Consider the following 22,167-nt stretch of genomic DNA (forward strand, 5'->3'; position numbering starts at 1 on the left):
GACCTCTCTATCTCTCTGGCTCTACCTCTCTGTGACTCTTTCAAAAATAAATAAATAAATCTTTAAAAAAGAAAAACAAACATGAATTATCCAGTTTTTCATTACCACATCAAAACACCTCAGACAGGCAAAGCTTATGAAGAAAAGAGATTTATCTGGCTCCCAGCTCCACAGCTTCAAGGGCCTGGTGTCTGGGTGGCTCGGTTCCCACGAGGGTGCTCTTGGCCGCATGTCCCACTGGAGTGTGCACAGCACAGAGCTGACAGGCTGAGATGAGAAACCAGAGAGGCAGGTGGGGGCTCAGGCTCTGTCCAGAGCCAACCAGCTTCCCAGAAGAACCACCTTACCCCCTCGGGAGGCCCTGCAGAATGGGACATGGCCACTCTGGGAATCGAGCTCCGCCATCTGGGCCCTCCAGAAACAAACCACATCCACACCAAGGCAGGACACAGAGCAGCCAGGCAGGTCACTCCAGGGAAACCCCGCGGCTTCCTGAGCAGCGAGTGGCCCGTGCAGCCCTCGTCCCAGACTTAAGGGTCCTGGAGACTGCTTGCCCTAACACTGAAGTTCAGGCTCCTCATCACGACAACTTCCGACTTTCAAACACCTAAGTCAAAAGCAAAAGATCGGGATTTCCAAGTGTGGAACGGAAATTTGGCATTATAAACTCCCCTCTAAGGTTAACATACAAGTCCTTGTCCATGATGTGGCTAAACTTCACGTCTTTTAATAATGTGAGCATGGAGGAAAGAAAAATGGAAATGAGACTTGTATCCCAGCTTTTCATAATGAGAAATTTTTAATGAGAAAGCCTCATTCTTTGACAGTGACTTGAGGCTAAGCTGCTACTTCCACAAAACAATGGAATGTGATATGCCCAGTGTGTACTTCTCCCCACCTGCTTCTCAAGTGTTAAGGGGTGCAGGGGTGGGCAGTGCTGTGGTGTTGTAAGCTAAGCCTCGCATCGCACATGGGCACTGGTTCAAGTCACAACTGCTCCTCTTCTGATCCAGCTCTCTGCTATGGCCTGGGAAAGCAGCAGCAGATGTCCCAAGTAGTAGGGCCCCTGCACCTGCACGGGAGACTGGAAGAAGCTCCTAGCTTTGGGTTCGCCCAGCTCTGGCCACTGCAGCCACTTGGGGAGTGAACCAGCGGATGAAAGACCCCTCCCCCCAGCCCCGTAACTCTACCTACCAAATAAATAAATAAATAAAAGTTTTAAAAGTCTTAACAGGGATGTCAATTCCTGCCTTTTGTCTCCAGGTCCCACCCCTGCCAATGATGCTCGGGGTCGGAACTGCACGTCCCATCCAGGCTTTGTCACAGGAGGGCTGGGGAGGAAGAGCAGACCCCTTCCTCCCAGCCTGACCCTCCCTGGCTGCCATTCCTGTGAGTGTCCCCAGTACCACTTTTTCACCAGCAGCAGCAGCTCCCTCTGAAGCAGGAACAGAAATCATCTGGAGATTTCTTTCCAACCCTTGCCTCATGGTGCATCACATCCTGCTTCCCACAGGACCCACTGGCACCAGCTCCACAGAACCCTAACCCAGAGAGGGGGACTCGCAGGAGCGGTTCTCTAACCCGGAGAGGGGGACTCGCCACGAGAGGTTCTCTGAGCCAGAGAGGGGGACTCGCAGGAGCGGTTCTCTAACCCAGAGAGGGGGACTCGCAGGAGAGGTTCTCTGAGCCAGAGAGGGGGACTCGCAGGAGAGGTTCTCTAACCCAGGGAAGGGGACTCACCACGAGAGGTTCTCTAACCCGGAGAGGGGGACTCGCAGGAGAGGTTCTCTGAGTCAGAGAGGGGGACTCGCCCCGAGAGGTTCTCTGACCCGGAGAAGGGGACTCGCAGGAGAGGTTCTCTAACCCAGAGAGGGGGACTCGCAGGAGTGGTTCTCTAACCCGGAGAGGGGGACTCGCCACGAGAGGTTCTCTGAGCCAGAGAGGGGGACTCGCAGGAGCGGTTCTCTAACCCAGAGAGGGGGACTCGCAGGAGAGGTTCTCTGAGCCAGAGAAGGGGACTCGCAGGAGAGGTTCTCTAACCCAGAGAGGGGGACTCGCCCCAAGAGGTTCTCTGAGCCAGAGAGGGGGACTCGCAGGAGAGGTTCTCTAACCCGGAGAGGGGGACTCGCAGGAGAGGTTCTCTGAGCCAGAGAGGGGGACTCGCAGGAGAGGTTCTCTAACCCAGAGAGGGGGACTCGCCCCAAGAGGTTCTCTGAGCCAGAGAGGGGGACTCGCAGGAGAGGTTCTCTAACCCGGAGAGGGGGACTCGCAGGAGAGGTTCTCTGAGCCAGAGAGGGGGACTCGCAGGAGAGGTTCTCTAACCCGGAGAGGGGGACTCGCCACGAGAGGTTCTCTGAGCCAGAGAGGGGGACTCGCCCCGAGAGGTTCTCTAACCCAGAGAGGGGGACTCGCAGGAGTGGTTCTCTAACCCAGAGAGGGGGACTCGCAGGAGAGGTTCTCTGAGCCAGAGAGGGGGACTCGCAGGAGCGGTTCTCTAACCCGGAGAGGGGGACTCGCAGGAGAGGTTCTCTGAGCCAGAGAGGGGGACTCGCAGGAGAGGTTCTCTAACCCGGAGAGGGGAACTCGCCACGAGAGGTTCTCTGAGCCAGAGAGGGGGACTCGCAGGAGCGGTTCTCTAACCCAGAGAGGGGGACTCGCAGGAGAGTTCTCTGAGCCAGAGAGGGGGACTCGCAGGAGAGGTTCTCTAACCCACAGAGGGGGACTCGCAGGAGAGGTTCTCTAACCCAGGGAAGGGGACTCACCACGAGAGGTTCTCTAACCCAGAGAGGGGGACTCGCAGGAGAGTTCTCTAACCCAGGGAAGGGGACTTGCCCTGTGAGGTTTTCTGAGCCAGGGGAAGGGGTGTGTGTGTGTGTGTGTGTGTGTGTAATCTCCATGAGTGGTTCTCCGAACCAGAGAGGGGGACTCGCCAGGAGGCTCTCTAAGCCAGAGGACTCCGACACTGGCGTTTTCTTCCTCACAGCCTCTGCTGGTGGCTTGCCCACACCAGCAGTGCCAGCTGCTTTGTGGCTCCCTCTGGCACTCCTTACAGTATCTTTCCTGCCTTTCTCATCGTCTGATTACTAACTCGACATCTACTTAATCATTCTTAAGTCCCTCTAATTATTCTAACGTTTGATTTTCTGAGAAGACTCCAAAAGATGCAATTATGTAATAGATATTCAAAAAACAAAATAACGAGTGCTCAAAATTCAGACCTCTCTACTCAGAACATTAAAGCAGAATGAATTCTACGCGCATGGTTAGGTACTGTAACCTTAAGCAACAGGAAACGGAAAAAGGAGCGATGAAGACTTGCACTGTGGCTTTTCAAGACAAAAGGTTTTTTTCCCTCTTAAATCCTGAAGGAATTATCAGAACATAACTTGTATTCACTGTAGAGCCAATAGTCCACCTTCGCGGGGTCAGCGGTGTGGCACCAAGGGCTAACATGCTGCCTGCAACCATCCCATATCGCAGCACAGCTCTGATTCAATCCCCTGCTAATGCACCTATGAAAGTCAAAGATGGCCCAGCACCTGGGACCCTGTCACCTGCTGGCAGAACAGGATGGAGTTCCCGGGCTCCTGGCTCTGACAAGACAAGCATGGCCATTGCAAACACTTCAGAGTGTGTATGGGAGAGGGGGGGGGACCATGATCTCTCTGCCCTGCCCCCACCCTGGCACGCTTCCTTCAGTCAGTGTTATACACAACAACAGGCACACTCCTAGCCACACCCTTCTACGCTCCAGCCTTTCAGTGTTTTTGTGCCTGATGCACCGGGCAAGGAGACCGAGACTTTTCCTAACTAGGCAAGTGTGCAGACGTACACTACTGGTCATCTGGATCATGTGCTACAACAGCGACACGTCTGCTTTCAATTTCAGGGCTAGAAAGAAAACAGGGCCTGTTTTTGACATGGAAAAAACTGTGCGTCAGCTTAGGTAGCTAGGATAGCATACCTAGTTTATAAACACAAATTTAAATTATACTACTTGCTTGGATACTGGCTTTATGAGAATCTTATGTTATTCCTACCTATTGTTGAGATGCTGGGATAAATTCCAATGTGCTAATGTGGTGGTAGCCAAGCTGCACATTCTCCCAGGCCCAGGAGTTCCAGGACGACTCCTGAACAGTTTCATAGGACGGCAGGATCAGATTCAGCAGCATCGACTGAAGCACCTTGACATTTAAAGTAGATGCCGAGTTTCTTACAGCCCAGTGAAGAGAGTAAAAGGATGCACGGGGCAGAGGCAGGGCTGGGAGACGGGGAGCCAGCCCTGCTTTGCTAATAAGCAGCTGCCCAGAAGGGGCCCTCATCCAGTCTGTCTGGTGGGGATGGAGGCAGGCACCATTCTTCTGTTTCCACAGCTACACTTGCCTGGGTGATGTGGAAGACAAGCACACTGAAGAGTCACATAGGAGACAAGTGGAAAACGAGCTCCAAACTGTTTTAGGGAGAAGATGACCAACGGCCCCACAGGAAGAAGATTCGGGAATATGAACAGGCAACCAATTCACTGACTTTCTGACCCATTAAGATCTCTCTCCCTCTGCCTTTCAAATGAATATGAAAAATAAAATTAAAAAGCAGGGAAACAGATCTTCCACCCACTGGTTCACTCCTCAAATAGGTACAACAGCCAAAGGTCAGCCAGGCCAACACAGGACCCAGAACTCAATCTGGGTCTCCTCTGTTGAGCCATCACTGCTGCTTCCAGAACAGGCGTTGGCAGGAAGTGGAACCAGGACTCAAAACCAGGCACACAAACGGGATGCAGGCATCCTGAGCAGCACCTTCACCACCACTTAGGCCATCTACTTTAAATCTCATTTTATGGATGGAAAAATGGAACTCAGAAGAACTACGAGTTCATTATGCTGAACCAGCCAGCTGTCTCAAATCCTTTCGTAAAAAAAAGTTTTTCACCTTCTGAGAGGCAGAAGCAGAGGCAGAGAATGTGAATGCTGGCTCGCTTCTCAAATGGATACAGTGCCCAGGGCTTGGGCCTGGCAGAATCCCAAACTCTGGAGCCATCACCACTGCCGCCCATAAGATCCAGGGGCAGGTACCAAACCCATGCACTCCCATGCGGGTGGACACAGGCGTCCCATCAGACACCCCGGCCATGCGGGTGGACACAGGCGTCCCATCAGACACCCCGGCCATGCGGGTGGACACAGGCGTCCCATCAGACACCCCGGCCATGCGGGTGGACACAGGCGTCCCATCAGACACCCCGGCCATGCGGGTGGACACAGGCGTCCCATCAGACACCCCGGCCATGCGGGTGGACACAGGCGTCCCATCAGACACCCCGGCCATGCGGGTGGACACAGGCGTCCCATCAGACACCCCGGCCATGCGGGTGGACACAGGCGTCCCATCAGACACCCCGGCCATGCGGGTGGACACAGGCGTCCCATCAGACACCCCGGCCATGCGGGTGGACACAGGCGTCCCATCAGACACCCTGACCATGTGGGTGGACACAGGCATCCCATCGGATACCCTGACCACTGTGCCCAACATCTGCTCCTGCCTTCCTGGCTGGTGCCTCTCAGGCTTCAGAGTGTATCACAATCACCAGGGCCTCATTAAGACCAAGACTGCTGAGCCCCATCCCCGGGGTCTCCATACAAGGGAGCACAGTGAGGCCACCTCATAAGAACCCATGCTACCAGAGCGGACACGTTACGTGAGCTCACACATCAGCCTGGCAACCGCAGGCTCTCTAAAGGGCTGTCTGGCTCAGAATGGATTCCAGGCCTGAAATAACACTCATCAGGCAGGAGCTGCCTAACACTTAGAGGCGGTAAGACAGAGATCAGCAAAAAATTATTCATTACTTTAATGCCCAACACTGTATTTAAACACATTTATTGTAAAATACACATTATACATCTGGAGTACCAAACTGACTCCATTCTTAGCACCCCTTAATGCCGAGGTTTCTGAAACCCTAGTTCCCAAAAATCTAAAGATCAAGGATGAGCCTGCAGAGGCCTGGTGTGGTAGTCCAATGGGCTGAGCTGCTGCCTGCACTGGTTTGAGTCCTGGCTACTCCATTTCAGATCCAGCTCCCTGCTCATGAGCAGAGAATGGCCCAAGTCCTTGGGCCCCTGCCCCTATGTGGGAGATCCAGATGAAGCTCCTGGCCCTTGACTTGACAGGCCCAGCCTCGGCTTCTGCGGCCATTTGGAGAGTGAACCAGTGGATGGAAAATCTCTCTTTCCCTCTCTCTCTCTGTAATGCTGCCTTTCAAATAAATAAAATTAAAAAAAAAAAAAAAAAAAAGATGAACCTGCGTACAACATACCAGCACTCCACTGTCTATATATCCCATTTCCTTTAAAACAACAACAAAAAAAAACTTTTATTTACATATTTGAAAGGTAGAGTTACAGAGAGATGGGGAGACAGAGGTTTTCCACCTGCTGGTTCACTCCCCAATGGCTACAAAAGCCAGGGCTGAAGTCAGGAGTCTGGAGCCTCTCGGGCTCCCACGTGGGTGCCCGGGCCCACGCACTTGACCCATCTTCCACTGCTTTCCCAGGCACGTTAGCAGGCAGCTGGCTCAGAAGTGGAACAGATGGGTCTTGAACCCATGTGAGATGCTGGCTTTGTAGGTGGCGCCTTTACCAGCCACATCATGATGCTGGCCCCAATTTTCATCCTTTAAAACAAGCACCATTGCTGATATGTAATTCATATACATACAAGAAAAGGTATCCTTTTAACTAAAATTTTGATTAATTTTATGGCCCATTTCATAGCCACTGTAGTCAGGATTTGGAAGATACCCACTACCCCAAAGGATTCTCTTATGGCAGCTTCATTTCTTTCTACCGCAGGCGGTGACGACTGGTCAGCTTTCTGTCAGCACACAGCAGCATGCTCACTGCTGGAACTTCACATCCACGGAATCATAGTTTATATTTCTGCCCGGTATTTTTCTGCTCAGCCTAATTCTTCATAAGCAATTTTATTAAACCTAAGTTACACACCAATCAAGTGAATCCACTGAGTGTTGTGTTCAGGGACACAAGCAGGACACAGGAAACCCCACCACACCCGGACTCACTGGGCCGCGTGGGCAGTCGCCCTCCGGCACTCTCTCCACTTAGAGCTGGCTTGCTAGGTTTAGCATGACTGTGAGATCTCTCTGACCGATGAATGATCTGTCTAGCCATGTGCACTGCTGAGGAGTCTACTTGGGGGAATGACACACGTGGCCACAAACCAGAAAGGTGATCCTGCAGACATCAAGGGAACACACACTATTCAAAAAAGGAATGCCTGCTACATGTTCCCAGGACAGAACTGGAATTGTCTACATTGTGATGCAGCATCCTGCAAGCAAGCTAAGGGCAAGATTCTTGCTAAGAGAATTAACAAGTGTTCAGCATGGGAAGCCCTCTAAGAGCCGAGAGAGCTTCCTGAACATGTGAAGGGAAATGACCAGGACAAGGAGGACAGAGAGAAAGGTCGCTGGGTCAAGTGAAGCCCAGCCTGCTGCACCCAGAGATGCCCACTCTGTCAGAACCCAGGGAGAGGAGGCGGAGCTGTGGAGCCCACTCCCTACGGAACAGCCTCCTAAGGGTAGAAGTCAATCAATAAAAAGATCTCCGGACTGTTCAAAACAGAAAGAATAAATGGAATGATACCCTGAGTTTATGGAGTCAAAGAGCCACTATTATTAAATGTCCAACTGCAAGACAATCACCCACTTTAATAAGAGGTTGGCTGGGCCGGCACCGCAGCTCACTAGGCTAATCCTCCACCTGCGGCGACAGCACACAGGGTTCTAGTCCCGGTCGGGGCGCCGGATTCTGTTCCGGTTGCCCCTCTTCCAGGCCAGCTCTCTGCTGTGGCCCGGGAGTGCAGTGGAGGATGGCCCAAGTGCTTGGGTCCTGTACCCCATGGGAGACCGGGAGAAGCACCTGGCTCCTGGCTTCAGATCAGTGCAGTGTGCCGGCCGCAGCGGCCATTGGGGGGTGAACCAACGGAAAAGGAAGACCTTTCTCTCTGTCCACTCTGCCTGTCCAAAAAAAAAAAAAAAAAAAAAAAAAAGGCAAAGTTCCTGGGTAGACTAGAAGACAAAGACCAGCAGGAATAAAGAAAATGCTCAATTCCACTAATAAGGGACATCGCCCTTCAGAAGGGCTGCTACCAAAACCTCAGGAGGGGAGTGCTGGCAGGAGGTGGATGCCTGCGCAGTGCTAGAGTCATTATGGGAGTCTGGAAATTCCTCAGACACCGCACCAACATGACACAGCACCCCCACTCCCAGGGGACCATGCTAAGTATCTGACATCCCTACGTTGAGACATCTGCACTGCCACCTTATTTGGAATGGCCAAGACTTAGAATCAGCTTCTGTCCAACAAGCGAGGGAGATCCCATATACACACATGCACAACTGAATTACTACTCACCTTTCTAACAGAAAGAAATGTAGCGCAGGCATTGGGCCTGGTGGTCACAACGCCTGCATCCCGCATAGTAACACTTGGGTTCATTTATTCAGCTCCACTTCCAACTCTGGCTTCCTTCTCATGTGCACCCTGAGAAGCACGGGTGACGCCCAAGTATTTGGTCCCCTGCCACCTACCAGGGAGATCCAGACTGGGTTTCAGGTTCCTGGCTTTGGCCTAGCACAGCCCCGGCTGTTTCAGGCACTTAGGAAGTGAATCAGCAGATGGAAGATCTCTATGTCTCCATTCTTTGCCTTTCAAATAGATAAAGATAAATTTTAATTAAGAGTTAAACTCAAGGCCAGTGCCATGGCTTAACAGGCTAATCCTCTGCCTTGCAGCGCCGGCACACCGGGTTCTAGTCCCGGTTGGGGTGCCGGATTCTATCCCGGTTGCCCCTCTTCCAGGCCAGCTCTCTGCTATGGCCCGGGAAGGCAGTGGAGGATGGCCCAAGTCCTTGGGCCCTGCACCTCATGGGAGACCAGGAGAAGCACCTGGCTCCTGGCTTCGGATCAGCATGATGAGCCGGCTGCAGCGGCCATTGGAGGGTGAACCAACGGCAAAAAGGAAGACCTTTCTCTCTGTCTCTCTCTCTCGTTATCCACTCTGCCTGTCCAAAAAAAACAAAAAACAAAAAAAAAAAAGAGTTAAACTCAAGGCAGAGAATAAAAATATTGGTTACCAAGTTCCTGTGGGGCTGGGGTACAGGCAGGAAAGTTGTAATCCTGGTCCAAGGATATTTTCACTAAGTGAAGAGATCTACTTCAGAACATGTTCCCCATGTTACTAGACATGTACTGAACTCCTGAAAATTCTGATGAGTGTATAGATTTTTTTAAAAGATTTATTTACTTATTTGAAAGGCAGAGATACAGAGAGGCAAAAGCAGAGAGAGAGGTCTGCTGGCTCACTCCCCAAATAGCCACAACGGCCGAAGCTGGGCAGATCCAAAGCCAGGAGCTTGGAGTTTCTTGCAGGTCTCCCTCATGGATGAAGGGGCCCAAGGACTTGGACTATCTTCTCTTGTCTTCCCAGGCCACAGCAGAGAGCTAGATTGGAAGTGGTGTGGCCAGGAATAGAGCCAGTACCCATATGGGATGCTGGCACCACAGGCAGCGGCTTTACTCACTATGCCACAGCACGGGCCCCGAGTGCATACATTTTTAAGTGTTCTCATAACAAGAAAACAAGTACATGAGGTAATGCATGTTAAGTAGCTCAACTCAGCCATTGCATAATGCACACATTCCAAAACACGGTATATCTGGAAAATATACCCCATTTTAATTTGATTTAAAAATTAAGAATAAAATAAACTTAAAGACCCTGCTGGATTTTCAAGTCAATGTATGGAGTCTTCAATCTAGTGTGAGGCTCTTCTCTCCGTGCTACCATGTCTCTCAGCAAACTTCTGTAGTTTTTAATATCCAAGACTTCCGTATAGTTTTCAAAATTTTCCCTTAAATAATCCATGAATGAGATGATGATATAAATGGTATTTTTTTAAATTTCAATTTTTGGTTGTTTGTATCTAGAAAATAAAAATGTAACTGAATTTCTAATATTCACTTTGTATTCCAAAATTACAATAAACTTTTTTTCTTTTTTTTTATTTTTGACAGGCAGAGTGGACAGTGAGAGAGAGAGACAGAGAGAAAGGTCTTCCTTTGCCGATGGTTCACACTCCAATGGCTGCCGTGGCCAGCGCGCTGCGGCCGGCGCACCGCACTGATCCGAAGCCAGGAGCCAGGTGCTTCTCCTGGTCTCCCATGGGGTGCAGGGCCCAAGCACTTGGGCCATCCTCCACTGCACTCCCTGGCCACAGCAGAGAGCTGGCCTGGAAGGGGGGCAACCGGGACAGAATCCGGTGCCCCGACCGGGACTAGAACCTGGTGTGCCGGCGCCGCAAGGCGGAGGATTAGCTTGTTGAGCCACGGCACCAGCCATAAACTTCTTTCTTAAAAGATGTATTTATTTACTTGAGAGGCAGAGTTATAGACACAGAGAGGGAGAGACAGAAAGACAGAGGTTTCCTCTGCTGGTTTACTCCCCAAATGGCCCCAGCAGGTGGCCCAGGCTTCTTCTGGGTCTCCCAAGCAGGTACAGGGGCCCAGCCACTGGGGCCATCTGCTGCTGCGTTACACAGGCCATTAGCAGGGAGCTGGATCCGAAGTGGAGCACCTGGGACTTAGCCCACTATACCACAGCGCTGGCCCCTACACTAAACTGTGATATTGCTTCTACTAGCTTCTTTGGGATCTTCTACATAGACAATTACAGGAGTTACAAATAAGTATAATTTCACACCACACCATTTCTAATGTATGTACCCTTTCCTTTGCTTTTAGTGTCTCACTGAACTGGTTAGGCACTTGGGCAGGCAGGCCTGCTTGGTTCTCAGTCTTATGGGGAAAGGACAACATTGAGTTTTCCACATATGTCTTTCTCCCCTTCTCCCTGGCTTATTCAGAGTTTTCATCACAGAAAAGTAGTAAACTTTGTTAAATGCTTTTCTATCTCTGAAAAATATATTGTGCCCACTCCTTTATTCTGATCGTTCTGATAGTAGTGAATTACACTGATTTATTTATTTCACTAACCTTCCATCTGAGATACGTCTCACCTGATCATAACATAGCACCCTTTTTGTAGATTGGTGGATCCAATTTACTTTTTTTTGGACAGGCAGAGTGAGACATTGAGAGAGAGACAGAGAGAAAGGTCTTCCTTTTTCATTGGATCACCCCCCAAATGGCCACCACGGCTGGCATGCTGTGGCCGGCATGCTGCGCTGATCCAAAGCCAGGAGCCAGGTGCCTCCTCCTGGTCTCCCATGCAGGTGCAGGCCCCAAGGACCTGGGCCATCCTCCACTGCCTTCCAGGGCCACAGCAGAGAGCTGGACTGGAAGAGGAACAACCAGGACAGAATCCGGTGCCCCAACCGGGACTAGAACCCGGGGTGCCAGCACCGCAGGTGGAGGATTAGCCAAATGAGCCATGGCGCCAGCCGGGTCCAATTTATTTTTTAAAGGGTTAAAGTAAAATTTTTATGATGAGATATTTTAGTATTCTTTTTTCTTTAATGTCTTCATTTTATTTTGGTATCTGGATAAATGCTAGCCTCATAAGTGAGATAGAAAGTATTCTCTGAGGCCGGCGCCGTGGCTTAACAGGCTAATCCTCCGCCTTGTGGCGCTGGCACACTGGGTTCTAGTCCTGGTTGGGGCGCCGGATTCTATCCCGGTTGCCCCTCTTCCAGGCCAGCTCTCTGCTATGGCCCGGGAAGGCAGTGGAGGATGGCCCAAGTCCTTGGGCCCTGCACCCGCATGGGAGACCAGGATAAGCACCTGGCTCCTGGCTTCGGCTCAGCGCGATGCGCTGGCCGCAGCGGCCATTGGAGGGTGAACCAACGGCAAAAAGGAAGACCTTTCTCTCTGTCTCTCTCTCTCACTGTCCATTCTGCCTGTCAAAATAAATAAATAAATAATTTAAAAAAAAAAAAAAAAAAGAAAGAAAGTATTCTCTGGGGCCGGCACTGTGGCTCACTTGGCTAATCCTCCGCCTGCGCTGCCAGCATCCCATATGGGCGCCGGGTTCTAGTCCTGGTTGCTCCTCTTCCAGTCCAGCTCTCTGCTGTGGCCTGGGAAGGCAGTGGAGGATGGCCCAAGTGCTTGGTCCCTGCACCCACATGGAAGTCCAGGAGGAAGCGCCTGGCTCCTGGCTTTGGATAGGCGCAGCGTGCCGGCTGTGGCGGCCATTTGGGGGGTGAACCAACGGAAAAAAGACCTTTCTGTCTCTCTCTCTCACTGTCTATATCTCCACCTGTCAAAAAAAAAAAGTATTCTCATCTTTTATCCCCTGAAAGAATGAATAAGATTAAACTTTTCAATTAAATATTTTATAGTCTTCCAATGATGTCATCTCAATCTGGAGTTTTGTGAAAAGATTTTAAATTATGAATTCAATTCTGTTAATAGACATTTCTTCTTTTTTTAAATATTTATTTGAAAGTCAGAATTACACAGAGAGAGGAGAGGCAGAGAGAGCGAGAGAGCGAGAGAGAGAGGTCCTCCATCCGATGGTTCATTCCCCAATTGGCAGCAATGGCTGGAGCTGCACTGATCCGAAGCCAGGAGCTTCTTCCAGGTCTCCCACGTGGGTGCAGGGACCCAAGGACTTGGGCCATCTTCTGCTTTCTCAGGCCACAGCAGAGAGCTGGATGGGAAGTGGAGCAGCTGGGTCTCAAACCGGGGTCCATATGGGATGCCAGCACTTCAGGCCAGGGCGTTAACCCGCTGCGCCACAGCGCTGGCCCCAATAGATATTTCTTAAATTCATTTTGAAACTGTGTCCACTTCACCTAAGTTGCAGAATTTACTAACTTTTGTTCTCTTACTACCCATTTATTATCTGTAGAATCTAGAGATATAATATTGATATATATGTATACATTAAACTTACTTATTTACTTGAAAGAGTTACAGAAAGAGGGAGAGAGAAAGAAAGAGAGGTCTTCCATATGCTCGTTCACTCCCCACAGGATTGCAATGGTCAGGCCTGAGCCAGATCCAAGCCAGGCGCCAGGAGCTTCTTCCAAGCCTCCCACGTGGGTGGCAGGGGCCCATACACTTGGGCCACCTTCTGTTACTTTTCCTAGGCCATTAGCAGGGATCTGGATTGGAAGTGGAGCGGCTGGGACACAAACTAGTGCCCATGTGGAATGCCAGCGTCACAGGCAGCAGCTTTACCCACTGTGACAGTCCCTGAAACAGGTTTCTTGGTCTATTTTATTTTAGGCAATGATTCTGTATCTTGATATCACAAGTTACTTAACAGATCTTACTAGATTAATAAAGGGTTAATTTGTAAGTTTGCACCAGAAAGATATCTTTATTGAAATAGTTAACCTGAGTAAAACAAATACATTCTACACATGACATGAAGGTCAAGATTCCAAGTCAGCATTAGCTGACTGTAAATTCATCTTCAGAAGAACATCCACACAGCGCTTCACACAAAAATACGTAACATTTTTACTACTATCTAAATCAAATACTTTGCCAAGTCAATTACAGAATTTTTCTACGAGTGTGAATTTTCCAATTTAAAGGTAACAAGTAACCCACAACTGGGGGTAGGAGAGTGTCTTTAGAATCATATGCTGAATCAGTAGGGTGCCTGCTCCACTACTTCCTACCTAGCTGTGACAAGGACACAGACAATCCAAATATTCTTTTCTTATCTCGGAAGCAGAGATAAGAGCTTTTAATCACAGTGTTGCTAGGAGGTGAATGACTTAACTCATCTTAATGGCACACCTCTTACTCCCAGCCGGCTGACTGAATCTGGCTGTTCATGAACAAGTGTTTGTCTGTGGAAGTTCCTCAGTGCAGTCATGGTTGGAGGGGCACTCGAGGGACACGTCTTAGAGAATGAAATGCAGGTCATGTAACAGGTGCTGAAAACACAGTGCCTGTTCCTCCTCACCCCCAGCTGCTTCCCAGGAGAACCAGAGCGGTCAGTGCTGCTGGGGGACAGCACAGCCTGAAAACCAGGTGCAACACAGAGCACCACGCTGTGGAGGCCACGTCTGCGGGGCATGGCCCTCCAGTCCTGTTCAACAGATAAGCATCCATTGAGCCCATTTCTTAAAACTGAGCAACCTCTGCTGTATGAAAACTCACAGTGCATGTTACCGTTTGAACCTAAGTTCCAAGCTTATGATAATACTGCTGACACAAAATTCTTCAAAATAGACACCTGACAGGGTATCCATCACGGGCCTGTGCTGTCAAGGGAAGAGGAGATTCCAGGACAGGTTCCCTTCTCACACAGCCACCCTACTCCCTCAGGGCACCTGCCAACTGTCTCGAATATGCAGTCTCACACAACACGGTCCCAACTTACTCCATCAGGAAAAACAATCTTAATGTCCTAGTTCAACAACACTTCCATAATTTGAGGTCAGCTATAAAATCCAACCCTTAAATACTTGCCTGAGCAAATGGGATACACACTCCTTCAACAAAACTCCATGTTACACATTTTAAAACTCTACCCTCTAGTCACTCTACCCTTCAAAACAAATCCTTCCCCAAAGAAATGCTCCCAAGCCTTCTGATGAAGAACTCTAGGACCACGGAGTAAGCAAACACCGGAAGGGAGACAGCAGCAGAGGCGGCCAGCGCAGGAAGAGGGAGGCGGAGGCCGCCCAGTGCAGTTACCACTTGGTGCTGCACACAGTGTGCTACTGCGGCACTCGGCAGAACCAGCTTGTGAGATGCATTCAGATGAGATGCTCCCCTGGCCTTCGGCCTTCAGGAACAGAAACCAGGTATGCATCTACACAGAGACGTACAGCGTGTGTGTGTGTAGCTGGGATGCAACCCGCTGGGCAGGGCACTGGGAAACAGGCTCCCACTTGGGCTGACAGAAGAGAATACCTTGATCTGCTGTCTTCTCAGCATGGCCAGTTCTCTCATGTCTCGGAACGGCTGCAGTAAATACTGATAGAGTTCAGTCGTGGCTTCCGCAAGGCTGCTGTAGGCCTCGTCTTCCCTCTGGTACAGGTCCAGAAGCTCCACCATGCTCTCTGTATTCTTGTGCTTATCCAAGAGCTGCAGAACAAAGTTCCATTACTGAAGTCACCAACTGCAATAGCCTATAAATACTCGATCTTTACTCCCCCCATCCTCTCAGGACCTCAGAACCCACAACACAAATATAAACGAGAACTAAGAAGCAGACTGCTTGTCACTGTGCATCTCCACACCTCAGGCAAATCTCAATACCCGACACTGCCTGAACAGACCCCCTGCCCAGCCCATCACTCTACACCGTTCCCCCATGTCCAGCGGTGTTGTCCAAATGTGCTCAAACATCAACGTCACTGGCACTTTGACAAGGAACGTGCAGACTCTAGCCACTAGTCTTCCACTATTTTCCCCCAGTTGGGCCACATCTTTCCTTTTCCCAATCCGGACCACTCCATCAATTAACTTTTTCATTTTAAGCCTACCATCTCCTTCAAGATCAGCAACAGGAGATAACAGGACTTTCAAACAAATAAATCTGAGAAAAAAAAAATACAAAAAGAAAAGAAAGAAACCCACAGTCTTGGCAAAACATCTGGGGCAGCAGAGATGTGGCTTGGGACCCCAATCTCTAACCAGAGCCTAGGTTTGGGTGCTGACTCCACTGTTTCGGATCCAGCGCTCAGCTCTGCGCACCCTGGGAGGCAGGAGAGGATGGTCCAAGCACTTGAGTCCCTGCCACCTACATGGGAGCCTCATCAAAGCTCCTGGCTTTGACCTGGCCCACACTGTTACTGACATTTGGGGAGTGGAACCAGAAGATGAAAGAGATATGTGTCTTTCAAATGAAATGAAAACAGAAATTAAGAACAACCAATTGTGTCAGCTCAAAGTATCAGAAGATGGAGTTTGGAACCCAAGGTAGAAAACGGGGCAATACTGAGGAGAAAGCCCAGGAGAAGGGAGCCCCAACCTCTATACACTCCACAGAACTCTCCGGCTCATCACTGAGGTCATGCACACCCAGACAACACGCTGTGAGGCAGACCTGCAGCTGGAATCTAATCAACTGTTCAAATGAAACCTTAAAAATCGACACTCTGGAGGAACGCAACAGAAACCAGACACTACAAGGTCTCACTTATAATGTCCAGGATATGATCCATAATGAGCAGACCTATAAACAAACAGCAAAGGGGCCGGCGCTGTGGTACAGCGGGTTAACGCCCTGGCCTAAAGCGCTAGCATCCCATATGGGCACTGGTTCTAGTCCCCGTAGCTCCACTTCCCATCCAGCTCTCTGCTGTGGCCTAGGAAACCAGTGGAAGATAGCCCAGGTCCTTGGGCTCCTGCACGGGAGACTGGGAAGAGGATCTTCACTCCTGGATTCGGATCAGCGCAGCTCCGGCCATTGCAGCCAACTGGAAAGTGAACCATCAGATGGAGGACCTCTCTCTTTCTCTGCCTTTCCTCTCTCTGTGTAACTCTGACTTGCAAGTAAATAAATAAATATGAAAAAGGAGGGAAGGAAGGAAGGAAAGAAGGAAGGAAGAAAGAGGGAAACCAAACTCAGTATTCAGAATGTAAAACATGGAAAAAAAATTCTAAGATGACACAAACAAACTCAGCCAAGATGTCAAAGCAGCATTACATGATGTCAAAGGGCACAAGGAAACTTGCTTACACAGCACAAAGAGAAACTCACCATCCCACATGCGGCTTTAATTAAAAAGCATGCAAAAGACAAACACAACTTGAAGAGAGAAACTGTCAGAACCAACTTAATATAAAGCAGAGATGTCAGAACTCTCAGACAAGGAATTTTTTAAAAATACAATTAATATGCTAGGGCTCTAATAAAAAAATAGGCAACATGTAAAATCAGAAGCAGACGGACAGATTTCCAAAAATCAAAAAAACGAACAATGAAACACGGAGGCCAACATTCTGGCCTCATGGGTTAAGCCGTGGCAATCTCACCCTATCTGGATGCTGGTTCTAGTCCTGGCTGCTCAGCTGCCAAACCAGCACTGTGCTGATGTGCCTGAGAAAGCAAGGGAAGACGGTCCAAGTGTTTGGGCCTCGAACGCTCAGGGAGAGACCAACATGGAGGTTCTGGGACTGGCTTCCACAGCCACCCAGGGAGCGAAACAGTGGGTGAGATCTCTCTTCCTCTCCCTCTATCACTCTGCCTTTCAAATAATATAAAAAAATAAAATAAAAAAAGAAAGGAAAGCAAAGTAAATCCAGGGCACATTCTTCAAAGACACTGTTCAAAGGACACACAGCTTCAGCTACAGCAGTTCAGGCACACTGGTTTTAACTTTAAAATTCAAAGCAAGCAGAGGAAGTTAGCAAAACTCAAGGACAGACCAGTGAAACTGAGTAAGGAAAATCAATACAATAAACAACAAAAAAGCTGATTATTTGGGGAAAAAAACAATGGAATTGATATAGTTTTTGCAAGGGTAACAAAGACAGAGAAGACACAAATTACGAACATCAGGCCTGAGGAGGCCAGCACTACTGAAATGAGGAGCATTAAATGGATTCTCTTAAGGTTTTACTAATCTATTTGAGAGGTAGAGTTACAGACAGAGAAGGGGAGAGAAAGGTCTTCCACCCGCTAGTTCACTCTCCACATGGCTGCAACTGCCAGAACTGGGCCGATCCAAAGCCAGAAGCTTCCTTCCAGGTCTCCCACATCGGTGCAGGGGCCCAAGTTCTTGGGCCATCTCCACTGCTTTCCCAGGCACATCAGCAGGGAGCTGGATCAGAAATGGAGCAGCCGGGACTAGAACCAGCACCCATATGGGATGCCAGGGCCAAAGGCACAGGCTCAGCCCACTATGCCACAGCACCAGCCTCCATTAAAAAGATTTTAATGTGCCCACAAACCTGATAACTTAGGTAAAATAGATGAATTTCTTAAAAGAATGTAATCTAATAAAACTCACAAGGTTAAAGAGATAATTTATTTAACAAACTGAATCATTAATAACTTTCCACCACCAAAAAAAAAATCAGGCCCAGATGGGTTCATTGGTAAAATCTACCATTTATTTTGGGATGTTCTATTAATTTTCCACAGTCCCTCCACACAGAAGCCACCAGAATACTTCCCAACTTATCCTATCAGGCAACAGCTGACACCAAAAGCGAAGACATTACAAAAAATAAAAATACACAGCAGCATCTCCCATGACCCTTAACAGAACACCAGCAAGTTAAGCCCAACAGTGTATAAAAAAGTCGTACCAGAACCCAACGTGGTTTGTCCCAGGTATGCAAGGTAGGACCAGGGCTTAAGCTCAGCTGAGGTAATCCATCTTGTCCACAGGCTGAAGGAGCACCTGATCAGATCAACAGAGCAAAAACAAAGCCAACAGGGGCAGGCCCTGCGGCACAGCAGGTAAAGCTGCTGCCTGTGGTGCCAGCACCCATGTAGGTGCCCAGTTGTGTCCCCACTGCTCCGCTACCAATTCAGCTCCCTGATGGTGTGCCTGGGAAAGCAGTGGAGGCTGGCCCAAGCACGTGGGCCCCTGCACCCACGTGGGAGACCAAGAGGAAGCTCCAGGACCCTGGATTCAGTCTGGCCCTGTCCTGGCCATTGCAGCCATTTGGGGCATGAGCCAGTAGATGGAAGATATCTCTCTCTCCCTCCCTCTCTGCCACCTCCCCTTTCCCTCTCCCCTTCTCTCTCACCCCTTTTCTTCCCCTCTCTCCCCCACTTCCTCCTCATCCCCTTCTCCCTCTCTCCCCCTCTTCCCCCAATCTGTAACTCTGCCTTTCAAAAAATAAATTTTTTCAAAAGGAAGACATTTGTTAATCCAACTCCCCCACAAGCTTCAGACAGCAATCTTTTCTGTGAGTGAGGGTGGAGACTAGCAGGCAGGAAAGACCCCATGGAACCCTGCTTGACTCTGAAAGCAAGGGCAATCCAGAAAGCCTCCTGTTCCCTTCCAAGACCTCTCTGGTTTCAAGAAGTCCCAGGAAATGATTTCCAAGTCCATCAGAGAGTCCTGACTTGTTCTCTGAAGACTGAAAAGTCACAAATCAGGCAAGACTTGGACAAAAAGACTGAATGTCGTGCACAAGGCCCCAGGCCCCAGTGGAGACCACACAGTAAGATCAGCAACCTGGACCAAGGAGAGAAGGGGAGGCCCAGAAACACTAACAGCCCATGAGGGCCTCTCACTCCATGAGAGAACAAAGTGCGGCTGGTCCCGCCGTGGCCACTAACAGGTCAGCTCATGGAATACACATACAGCACAGGAGTTACCAGAGACCGTCAGTGCACTGCATACCAACTGTTCTACACATCCAAGGGGTTGCTAAATGTCTGACAGACTTCGTCCTTAAGCCTACTATTGAACTAGGAAACCACATCAACATACACAAATGCAAAAAGCTGACCGTAAAGGACAGACGTTTAGAGAAAAGAGGAATCAGACTGGACTACAGTAATTGGAAAACATGTTTTACAGGGAACTGAACTAGGTCTTAAAGGATGGGAAATGTTAAAGAATCACTCAAGGTACTCAAGTGGAAAACCTTTTAGTAGACAGTGAACCCCAGCACCAGCACTGTGGCCAAGTGGGCTAAGCAACCACCTAGAATGTCTCCTAGCATCCTGAGTGCCAGTGTGAGTCCCAGCTGCTCCACTTACGTTTCAGCTCCCTCCTAAAGTGCCTGGGAAGGCAGCAGAAGATGGCCCAAGTACTTGTGCCCCTGGCACCTCCATGAGAGACCCAGATGAAGCTCCTGGCTTCAGCCTGGCCAAGCCCGGGGTGTTGAAGCCATTTTGGGAGCAAACCAGTAGATGGAAAATCTCCTTCCCTCCCTCTAACAACACTGCTTTTCAAAGAAATAATAAAATAAGTCTTATTTGAAAAAAAGTATTTAAAAAGGTAACGAATGGGGGGCTGGCACTGTCGCATAAAGGTTAAACCTATATCTGCGGCGCCAGCATCCCATATGTGCGCCAGTTCAAGTCCCAGCTGCTTCACTTTTTTTAAGTTTTTATTTATTTTTATTTATTTTTTTGACAGGCAGAGTGGACAGTGAGAGACAGAGAGAAAGGTCTTTCTTTTCTGTTGGTTCACCCCTCAATGGTCGCTGTGGCCGGCGCTCTGCGCTGATTCGAAGCCAGGAGCCAGGTGTTTCTCCTGGTCTCTCATGCGGGTGCAGGGCTCAAGGACTTGGGCCATCCTCCACTGCACTCCCGGGCCACAGCACAGAGCTGGACTGGAAGAGGAGCGACCGGGACTAGAACCTGGTATGCCGGCGCCGCAGGCAGAGGATTAGCTTATTGAGCCATGGCGCTGGCCTGCTTCACTTTTGATCCAGCTCTCTGCTATGGCCTGGGAAAGCAGCAGAAGGTGGACCAAGTCCTTGGGCCCCTGCACCCACGTGGGAGACCTGGAAGAAGGTCCTGGCTCCTGGCTTCCGATTGGCCCAGCTCCAGCCATTGTGGCCATCTGGGGAGTGATCCAGCAGATGGAAGACCTTGCTCTGTCTCTGCCTCTCTGTAACTCTGCATTTCAAATAAATCTAAGAAAGAAAAAAAAAGGTAAAGAATAGAGTGAGATCACAGAAAACATTTATTTTTTTAATTTTATTTTTATTTATTATTATTTTTTTTAGACAGGCAGAGTGGACAGTGAGAGAGAGAGACAGAGAGAAAGGTCTTCCTTTGCCGTTGGTTCACCCTCCAATGGCCACCGCGGCCAGTGCGCTGTGGCCAGCGCACCACGCTGATCCGATGACAGGAGCCAGGTGCTTCTCCTGGTCTCCCATGGGGTGCAGGGCCCAAGCACTTGGGCCATCCTCCACTGCACTTCCTGGCCACAGCAGAGAGCTGACCTGGAAGAGGAGAAATCAGGACAGAATCTGGCACCCCGACCGGGACTAGAACCCGGCGTGCCGGTGCCGCAGGGCAGAGGATTAGCCCATTGAGCCGTGGCGCCGGCCACATTTCTTATAAAACTCAGGGCCAGCGCTGTGGCATAGCAGGTAAAGCAACTGTCTATGGTTCTGGCATCCCCTATGAGTGCTGGTTCTAGTCCTGGCTGTTCCACTTCTGATCCAGCTGTCTGGTATAGCCTGGTAAAGCAGAAGATGACCCAACTCCTTGGGCCCCTGCACCTATGTGGGAGACCTTGAAGAAGCTCTTGGCTCCTGGCTTCGGACTGGCCCACCTTTCAGTCATTTCAGTCATTTGGGGAGTGAACCAATGGAAAAATCTTCCTGTCTCTCCCTCTGTCTGTAACTCTACCTCTCAAATAAATAATCTTTTAAAAAAATGTAAAACTCACTCAAGAGGCTAAATGAATTATCAACTAGAGCTTCTCACTGATTGTAAAGCTTTTCAAAGCAATGGGTTGTACATCCTCTACAGAAAGCGATGTAAAAAAGTGCATGTTACCTGTGCCCCAGCAAATTCACAAATTTATCCAACTGATAGAGCAGCTCACACAAAGACCAAAAGGCGTCATCTCAAAACAAATTCACTGAGTATCAGACAGCTGTTAAAACACAGCCTACTTAAAGAAAAGGGTGTACACAAGTAGACAGTGTCCTTACTACCTTTTGGATTTTTAAAAAGCTGTATGTATAGATCTTTGTATCTGTCACTTTATCTTAATGATAACAAGAAACTTAAGGGCAGTTGCCTCTGAAAAGAGGAACCCACAGGATGGAGCAGACATATAATTCTCATACAGTTCTTTGGACCATCACCCTACAAGCACAGGCATGTCCTTTTTAGAGCAAGGTTTTACACTCCACTCCTACTCCATTCCTGCTCCGCCCCCGCCCCGCCCCCGCCCCCACCCCCACCCCAAAGGTATTCTGGCTTACAGGGCAGAAGGGAAATGAAATACTCCTTTCACCAAAGAGTCCCAGACCGCAGGCTTCCCAGAAGCTGGGGCAGGACAAGTCTGAAAATGCTATCTGCCTCTCTTCCTGTGGGCCTCGCCTATCACTCAGAAGCAGTTAAATCACATGTGGAATCATCTACCTTACTAAAAGGGAAAAGGAGAGTTACAGAAGTAATAGAGCTGCTGGAATACCCAGGCTCCATGGAGCTCTTCTCAGGCCCCAGCAGTCAGCTCTAACCAGTAGCCACGGAGCCCCCGACCACCAAGGCA

At 49.5% G+C, this 22,167-nt stretch overlaps 1 protein-coding gene across 1 annotated transcript in view; it reads right to left on the reverse strand.

Moving 5' to 3' along the window:
• JMY (junction mediating and regulatory protein, p53 cofactor) overlaps positions 1–22,167 on the reverse strand; it is a 71,008-nt gene that overhangs the window by 29,808 nt on the left and 19,033 nt on the right. Inside the window, exon 2 of the mRNA XM_062211967.1 lies at positions 14,927–15,100. Coding sequence (XP_062067951.1) covers positions 14,927–15,100 — 174 coding nt within the window. The remainder of the gene's footprint in view (positions 1–14,926; positions 15,101–22,167) is intronic.

This window comes from Lepus europaeus, chromosome 15 (assembly GCF_033115175.1).
Source record: "Lepus europaeus isolate LE1 chromosome 15, mLepTim1.pri, whole genome shotgun sequence".
Taxonomy (NCBI): domain Eukaryota; kingdom Metazoa; phylum Chordata; class Mammalia; order Lagomorpha; family Leporidae; genus Lepus; species Lepus europaeus.